Source organism: Solanum dulcamara, chromosome 8, assembly GCF_947179165.1.
Source record: "Solanum dulcamara chromosome 8, daSolDulc1.2, whole genome shotgun sequence".
NCBI classification, from domain to species: domain Eukaryota; kingdom Viridiplantae; phylum Streptophyta; class Magnoliopsida; order Solanales; family Solanaceae; genus Solanum; species Solanum dulcamara.
The window spans coordinates 60,313,968-60,323,334 of NC_077244.1; the positions used below are offsets into that span (position 1 = coordinate 60,313,968).

A 9,367-nucleotide genomic window follows, 5' to 3' on the forward strand; every position below is an offset into this window, starting at 1 on the left:
TAAATAAATGTTCATATTCTGCTGATTTGTCATATACAGGAGTTCCCTCCGACACGTAAGCTGGATCATAAAGTTTTTGGCAACCAGAAGAGTGCAATCACAGAGGACCATATAAAGAACAATATAGATGGATTAACAATAGAACATGTAATGTTGTATTATTCTTTAGTGCTTTATTCACATGCAATAGGAAAAAATTATTCACGGGCGTTAGCTTCTTCTGTAGGCAATCAAGGAGAATAGATTGTTAATTTTGAATTACCACGATACTCTGATGCCATACCTGAGATGCATAGACACTACTAGTACAAAGACTTATGCGACAAGCTACGGCTTATGTTGCAGTTAATGATTCCCGCTATCATCAGCTTATTTCCCATTGGTATAATCTATAGCTAGATAGCCGTTATTTCTGCAGTGTATGAACTACTTGCTACTTCTTTCTTCATTGATGCTTCCTTAACTATTATTTTACGTCTCATCTGCAGAAGAGTTAGTGCTGATATTATTAACGTTTCACTGTTTGCAAAATGTCTCGAGAAAAATAGGGAACTGCTCAAGGTGAAATTTCAGGATAGAGTTGTAATAGAATTCTAGTGTCTTCAGTCCGCACTTAACTTGCTTGAGCTTCTCCCATACCCCTCGCATATCATTAGCTACATCATAGCAGCTCCACCCTTTATTAACCACAGGCAGAAACTGTGCAAGACTAGCTACACAGTTAAAGAATTGAAAGGGCCTAGGAGAGCCCTTTTCTTGTCTAAACAAGTTCATTGCTTGCCTGCTTATGCATATCAGTCTATTTTACTGAATTTCAGAAAAGCTAGATTGCTACTTAATCTTTTTTTCTTCTACAGGCTGGCCAATTATTGTGAGATGCAACACGTTCATTCTTCAACAAAATGGAGAAGTCGATGAACGTAAATGTTCATCAACTTTGTTCCCAAAGGTTCATCGACAACTATATGGATTTTGGTAAAGTAGCCGAAACCATATTGGGTGGTGAACGTATTAATGGGTTGTTGATGAGAAACCTAATATACAAATGAAGAGGAGAAAGCTTATGAATCGGTATCGATGATTTTGCAAGATAGAATTGTAGGTCACATTTTAGAGGAGGTGGCAGATCATGGTGATCCTTCCCTGTCTGTTCAGATCCTGAACGGAGAGCGCTCATGTCACTCTTCTGAAACTTCTGGAATCCTTCCTCAAGAAGCTTCAGGGATATGGAATAGGCTTGATGATAAGGTATCAACGGACGGGCAGGAAGCTTAGTTGCCAATTGAACAAGGGGACTGCGAATATGATTGAAACTCGGAAATCAGACCTATGAGCTTTGTGTCTCAACTCGTCAGATGTGCATCCTAATGCAATTCAACAATGATGAATGTTTGAGTTTCGAACAGCTTCAAAAGGCTACAGAAATTCCGGTTGCACACCTGAGAAGATCCCTGGAGTCTCTCATATTCGAAGGGCAAAACATCCTTTCTGTGCAAGATGGTTATTTCGCGGTCAACGACCATTTCAGTTGCATTCAAAAGAGGATTGTTTTTAAAACGGCTGAGACAGTTGAAGAAGAAACACCTAACAATGACGAGATCTGGAAACTCATGCCCCTCATCGCATAAATCATGAAGAAAAAAAAACAACTTGAACATAACAAGTTGATACAATCGGTCGATGTTGAGATTTTTAAAAGGTCTCAGAAGATGGATATAGGGAATGCCATTGAGTCTCTAATTGACAAAGAGCTATCTAGAATGGCATTCCTTATATCCATCTCAAAAGGAGACCTTTTAAAAATCTCAACATCGACCGATTGTATCAACTTGTTATGTTCAAGTTGTTTTTTTTTCTTCATGATTTATGCGATGAGGGGCATGAGTTTCCAGATCTCGTCATTGTTAGGTGTTTCTTCTTCAACTGTCTCAGCCGTTTTAAAAACAATCCTCTTTTGAATGCAACTGAAATGGTCGTTGACCGCGAAATAACCATCTTGCACAGAAAGGATGTTTTGCCCTTCGAATATGAGAGACTCCAGGGATCTTCTCAGGTGTGCAACCGGAATTTCTGTAGCCTTTTGAAGCTGTTCGAAACTCAAACATTCATCATTGTTGAATTGCATTAGGATGCACATCTGACGAGTTGAGACACAAAGCTCATAGGTCTGATTTCCGAGTTTCAATCATATTCGCAGTCCCCTTGTTCAATTGGCAACTAAGCTTCCTGCCCGTCCGTTGATACCTTATCATCAGCCTATTCCATATCCCTGAAGCTTCTTGAGGAAGGATTCCAGAAGTTTCAGAAGAGTGACATGAGCGCTCTCCGTTCAGGATCTGAACAGACAGGGAAGGATCACCATGATCTGCCACCTCCTCTAAAATGTGACCTACAATTCTATCTTGCAAAATCATCGATACCGATTCATAAGCTTTCTCCTCTTCATTTGTATATACCTTAGACTCTATCATGATTCGCCTTAGGTTTCTCATCAACAGCCCGTTAATACGTTCACCACCTAATATGGTTTCGGCTACTTTACCAAAATCCATATAGTTGTCGATGAACCTTTGGGAACAAAGTTGATGAACATTTACGTTCATCGACTTCTCCATTTTGTTGAAGATCCATCCGATACGTCTGACAAAAATTGAATGTATTCTCCATTCTTCCAAGAGATGCTCCAAGTATTGAACTCCCTGTGATGCTACAATTTCAGCGCTCACAGGGAGTGTCCCGATGGCTCTGACAAATATATCATGAACTTGTTGCATCTCACAATAATTGGCCAGCCTGTAGAAGAAAAAAAGATTAGGTAGCAATCTAGCTTTCCTGAAATCCAGTAAAATAAACTGATATGCATAAGCAGGCAAGCAATGAACTGTTTAGACAAGAAAAGGGCTCTCCTAGGCCCTTTCAATTCTTTAACTGTGTAGCTAGTCATAAACAGTTTCTGCCTGTGGTTAATAAAGGATGGAGCTGCTATGATGTAGCAAATGATATGTGAGGGGTATGGGAGAAGCTCAAGCAAGTTAAGTGCGGACTGAAGACACTAAACATGACACAGTTCAAAGGGGTGGCAGAGAAATTAAGAGATACTACAAGCAAGTTGAAAATGGTACAAATAGAGATGGGCCAACACTTGCACACTGATTAAACAAGATAAGGAACTAAAGAAGGAGAGTATCTCCGACGGAAGACAAGGATGAAATGGCTAAAAGGAGGAGACTCAAATTCTCCATACTTTTTTCCAAGCATGAAGAACAGGTATTCTCAGAATCACATATGCCTAAGTGACTAGTCTGCAAGGAACTCAACTTCACAAACCAGAGGAGATAGAATCAGAGGTCATAAAGTACTACAAAGATCTACAGGGCAACACTTCTAAGGAATTGCTGGCAATAAATCCTAACATTCTCAGGTTAGGGAATATTCTGAATGGAGACCAACAAAGGGACCTGATTCAAGCAGTGACTAAGGAGGAAGTACGAAATGCATTTGGGAGTATTGATGATGACAAGGCACCGGGTGGTGTGATTGCCTAAATGCACATTTTTTTCAAACAGAATACCAATCATAATAACACAGACCCCGCCCAATCTTCACTATTCCCTCTATCCTATCAGCAAACACAATACCAATCATAATAAGGCAGCGCCTACATACATCCATAAAATTTTGGCATAAACCAATACTGGAACACACACATACATCACCAATCATAATAACGCAGCACCTACGTCCATCAACAAAATTACGGCATATACCTACACTTGAACCCACACATACATCAACAAAACCCCACCCCCACCCCACTACCCAACCCTAGTACTCCCTCACTTCCACTTAGATAAGTCTCATTTTCCTTTTCACTATGTTGATAATACCTACTTTAAACCCATAACATATCAACTTAATGTGAAAGGTAGCTCTTAACAGATAACTAATGATTATTTGCAAGAAAATCTTTCATTGAAACACACAGAGAGGCATATACATCAACTCCTACCAAACCCCACACACCCAAATGAGCATTTCAGAAAATGAAGAACACTTATGAGAGGTAACAATTTAACTTACATAAAAATTTCACCCAGAAGTATGTAATACTCATCACGATTTTGACAACACTGATGGAGTAAAACTTTGAGTCTAGCCATATGCTCCATAGTAGTTTGTTGATTTCTGCAAGAAAATAGGTCTTTAGCAAATGGAAAATTGGTCGTTACTTGAGTATTACTTTAATAAAACTTCACACGAGATGAACACATGTAATGTTACTATAACAATTGATGATCTTGATACATTTATGCCTAATAGAGTGATAAAAAAATTATACACCTATGCCTAACAGAGTAATAGAAACAATATAAGAACTCAAAACATTTCAGAAGCAAATAAGGAAGCACTGAAGATTAGTGTCAAAACAAAGTACTTCACAAAACAAAATGGAGTGTCTTTTCATAACCATCAACGCAGCTAGAGTCAGAAAACACAGTCCAAAATGCTTTCCAGTAAAAGCATAATGCATAGAACAAACAAGGGCATATTTCTAAAAGTTTTGATAGTTGAAGACTAAACAGAACTGATGGTTTCTCTATAACCCATGCAACCTGTCCAATTGGTTAAGAAGGCTATTAAATAAATGAGATAAAATTTGCACTTGAATGTTACTGCCAACATAAAAGCTTAGATTTACAGGGAACATAGGAGTGAATTCTGAGGAAAAAAATCAATAAATCCATCCAGAATTTTAAAAAATACTTGTCTGAAAGCCGGCAGTTAGACATTGAGTTTTAAAAGTATCCAGAATAACAACAACAACAACAACATATCCAATGAAATCCAACAAGTGGGTTCTGGGGAGGGTAGGATGTACGCAGACCTTACCACTACCTCATGGAGATACAGAGGTTGTTTCGGAAAGACCCTCGGTAAAAGTATCCAGAATACCATATCATTTTCTACACAAAGCGACTTATCAAATTCTTAATTGTTTCACGAACTTGATTTTCAGATATGGAGAATGCAGCTGATACTATCAACAAGGCTCCAAACATCAACTATCCACATTTTAGAGCATTATCTAATTCCATTGGCAATATGGCATATATAAGCACAAAGGAGGAAATGTAGTAGGGAAAAAAGAACTTTAGAAATAAATTAATAAATAGATTGTGATGGAACAATCTTTTTGAATTACTAAGCAAAGTTCACAAGTACTTTGTGTAGCTTTTCAAGGTCTGGAGTCTGGCATATAAAGTGTCTCAATCAATATAACAATTCACACCATGTTTTAGCTCTACCAAATCGAATTACTCTTTAAATTTCAAATGTGCTCCAGCAGCCACCAATGAGCCTTGTTACAACTCCCTTCATACCTTTAACAAAGTAGTTTAGCATCCAAAAGTAAATATAAACAAGTCATAATGGAAACAGGCACAAAATTTATGTTATTATGTTCATGCATTTTATAAAATTCAGCACATATTCACTATTTTGTAAACCATATAAAATCTAAGTGCACAAATTTGTTTCTAATAAGATGTAGTTACCAACATAATCAAGGTGATCGATTGTTGTTGTCATAAACTAAGAAACAAGTTTATTGCTAACTCTTGGTATCACATCACCAACATAGGGCCGGAGAAAATATTCAAAGCCAAACTCATATCTGATATATATTTTCATTCGATTTATAAGAAAGTACCTCAAGCAATTCATGCAACTCTCCTCTAAACGTACTAATCCAATATCTCTTTCACAAAAACTAGGTACAATGGACGAGATAATCACCTGAAATAAAAATAAAAATAAAAGTGAAGCAGAAAATTTGATAAATTTGAGCTTACCAAAAATAGAAGTTGAGATACCATGGAGAAAAGGTTTGAGTAGACAAATTCTTAATAAGACTTTTACAAGTGCCTCAAGTGCTCAAATATAATCAGGAAATATGACATATAAATAGTTAAGAAATTTCCACATGATTGATACTTTCTTAACAGAAATTGAAAGCAATATTTTTTCACAAAACAAGCCAATCTCAAGAAGTACAAGCTTAACAATCTATAACATCAGATACAATTACACTCTAGTTAGATAACAACAACAACATACCCGGTGTAATCCTACAATTGAGGTCTAGGAGGGGTAGGATATATGCAAAGCTATCCTATTATTAGAAGAAACACACAAGAAAATTATAATAGAAATTTAGAAAGTAATATGTCGAATCATCATACACTAGTGTAGGTGTAATCATCTTGAGAAAAGAATACATCGAATTTCAAAGAAGCCAAAGAAAATGTTTGTTAGTTAAATTATCAAGAATCATGATATTATTAAGATATTGAAGTCTAATTCTTCACATTCAAAATAAAAAATACAACTTAAACGCCCGTTGGAAACAACATCTACTGTTGTGAGACTTCATCCGGAAAGAACCCTTAGTGAACAACCAAGATTTAACAACTACTTTGGATTCCCCTGCTTCACCATGATCAGTTTCAGGAAACTCATAATGTAAAAAAGACAAATTTCACAGTAAGTGTGATTTTTTCACCAAACAGAATCTTTAGCATCAGGTAGTATTTGACACTTAGGTACTCGACAATATCTTCTTGTACAATATACCACTTCCATTAATGCTACATATTATAAAGTGATACCACCGATTTGATTGCAGAAACATCACCATCCATGCCCAGACAATAAGAACCATATTGTGTAACATTGAAGAGTAATTTATATTTATAAAACATCATATTATAATACAAGAAACAGAAACTTAGGATCAATAACAAATTACAAACTTCAACAAATTAATTCGAATGCATTAATCAGAGTGAAATTAAGGTGCAAAAATCTTGACAGAAGTAGCGATTATCAAGGTAATTTAAAAACAAAAGCCCTAGGTAGAGAATTTCATTTCAAGATCAATGCACAATGATGTGTACCAACAATTTGAGAAAGAAATTGAGGTAAGCCTAAAGAACAAGTTACCTGAATTGTTCTTGAACAGTTGCGCCCTAGAGAGAAGCTGAGAAAGAGAAGAGAGAAGCTTTACTGATTCCTTCTAATTCCATGCCTTTACAAAGAGAGTTAATCTCCTATTTATAGAACTGGAAAACAAAATCGGAATCCCATAGTTAATCTGCAAGGAACTCAACTTCAAAAACCAGAGGAGATAGAATCAGAGGTCATAAAGTACTACAAAGATCTACAGGGCAACACTTCTAAGGAATTGCTGGCAGTAAATCCTAACATTCTCAGGTTAGGGAATATTCTGAACGGAGACCAACAAAGAGACCTGATTCAAGCAGTGACCAAGGAGGAAGTACGAAATGCATTTGGGAGTTTTGATGATGACAAGGCGCCGGGTGGTGTGATGGCCTAAATGCACATTTTTTTCAAACAGAATACCAATCATAATAACACAGACCCCGCCCAATCTTCACTATTCCCTCTATCCTATCAGCAAACACAATACCAATCATAATAAGGCAGCGCCTACATACATCCATAAAATTTTGGCATAAACCAATACTGGAACACACACATACATCACCAATCATAATAACGCAGCACCTACGTCCATCAACAAAATTACGGCATATACCTACACTTGAACCCACACATACATCAACAAAACCCTACCCCCACCCCACTACCCAACCCTAGTACTCCCTCACTTCCACTTAGATAAGTCTCATTTTCCTTTTCACTATGTTGATAATACCTACTTTAAACCCATAACATATCAACTTAATGTGAAAGGTAGCTCTTAACAGATAACTAATGATTATTTGCAAGAAAATCTTTCATTGAAACACACAGAGAGGCATATGCATCAACTCCTACCAAACCCCACACACCCAAATGAGCATTCCAGAAATTGAAGAAGACTTGTGAGAGGTAACAATATAACTTACATAAAAATTTCACCCGGAAGTATGTAATACTCATCACGATTTTGACAACACTGATGGAGTAAAACTTTGAGTCTAGCCATATGCTCCATAGTAGTTTGTTGATTTCTGCAAGAAAATAGGTCTTTAGCAAATGGCCCGAATCGCTGTAATGACGGTGCGTTGGTTTTAGAAAATTTTAGGAAAAGCTAAGTATTTAAAAATTTTGAGTTTTCATAAGCTTTAAGTGTTCAAAAATAGTATTTGAGGCCAACTGGAGTTACGGGTCTCGGAATAAAATTTCGTCAATTCCAACAGTTCCGGAATGTCAAAATTGGCCTAGGGGAGTTTACGGAATCAGTTTTATGAAAAGCTAAGTCTTTAAAAATTTTGAGTTTTTTTAAGCTTTAAGTGTTCAAAAATAGTATTTGAGGCCAACTAGAGTTACGTGTCTCGGAATGAAATTTTGTCAATTCCAACAGTTCTGGAATGTCGAAATTGGCCTAGGGGAGTTTACGGAATCAGTTTTAGAGTTGTAACCAAGATTTGAGGTCTTGAGTTGAGAATTTAAAGAATTTTAGGCCAAGGTTTGACTTTGGTCAACTTTTGGAGTTGCGATGTTTGGAATGGAATTCTGACGACTCCGTTGGATTCGGGGGATGATTTTTGGTCTAGAAGAAGTGTTGGTTGAATTTTTAGAGGTCTCAAGCCCATTTTGGTATTTTGAAGGATTAAATTGGTTTAGTTGTGACTTTTTAAGTTTCGAGACAAGGAGACCTCGAATTCAAATTCTAATAGTTTCATCAGCTCCGAAATAACTAAATTATGTTAGATGCATGGTCGGTACAAGTAGGGTTGTTCAAAATCGATCGTTGCCGATAACCCAACCGCAAAATTGACTTATTAGGTTATCGGATTAGCGGGTGGGGAATGAATTTAAATTTTATAATTAATGGTTTATCGATGTGGGGGACGAATTATTCAATTTTTTTATTGGGTAAATCGTTAATCCGTTAAGAATTTATTATATTTTAATATATTTTTATCCCTAAACATATAAAATATGTATGATAATTATAATTTGTAAACCTAAAGATAAGCCTCAACAGACCAAGCCCATTTAGTTAAACAGGCCAAGCCCATTTAGAGTATAAGACATTAGACAACAAATAAGAGCCATCCATATATTACTATACCTTAAATCCCTAATTTTACCTAAACCTAAATAAGAGTATAAGACCCTTGCCGAGTTGCCACCTCTGTCTCATCTCTCATTCTCTTTTGTGAGGCCAAGAGGTGGCGCCGCCCTTTCTTTTCCTCCATCAGACATCCTCTCCTTTCCCTTAGGCCGTCGAACCTCCAAACCTGCTGCCTCCCTCTTCTCTTTCCTCCCGTCTGCCTCTATCCTCTCGCTCTCATCTACTGTCTCCGGTGAAATTTCGCCACAGATAATAGTATGC

General features: G+C 36.9%; 1 protein-coding gene across 3 annotated transcripts; it reads right to left on the bottom strand.

Annotated features, from left to right (window-relative positions):
• Positions 1 to 483: 483 nt before the first annotated feature.
• Positions 484 to 8,108, bottom strand: LOC129900949 (uncharacterized). 3 transcript variants are annotated; one of them, XM_055976037.1, is made up of 5 exons: positions 7,932 to 8,107; positions 7,003 to 7,121; positions 5,711 to 5,796; positions 4,081 to 4,185; positions 484 to 2,793 (listed from the first exon to the last, which is right to left on the bottom strand). In XM_055976037.1, exons 3-5 carry the CDS (start codon positions 5,722 to 5,724, stop codon positions 2,160 to 2,162), a joined length of 753 nt encoding a protein of 250 aa, XP_055832012.1. In that variant the 5' UTR covers positions 5,725 to 5,796; positions 7,003 to 7,121; positions 7,932 to 8,107; the 3' UTR covers positions 484 to 2,159. The 3 variants fall into 3 exon arrangements, with proteins under 3 accessions (XP_055832012.1, XP_055832013.1, XP_055832014.1); XM_055976038.1 differs by having other exon boundaries at positions 7,003 to 7,153; XM_055976039.1 differs by lacking the exon at positions 5,711 to 5,796 and having other exon boundaries at positions 7,932 to 8,108.
• Between the last annotated feature and the right edge of the window lie 1,259 nt (positions 8,109 to 9,367).

Bases quoted from the DNA above. Each gene is read 5' to 3' on its own strand.
- LOC129900949 (XM_055976037.1), bottom strand. The intron at 2,794-4,080 runs GTAAGTTAAATT...TTTCTTCTACAG, and splicing joins CTTCTGGGTGAAATTTTTAT to GCTGGCCAATTATTGTGAGA.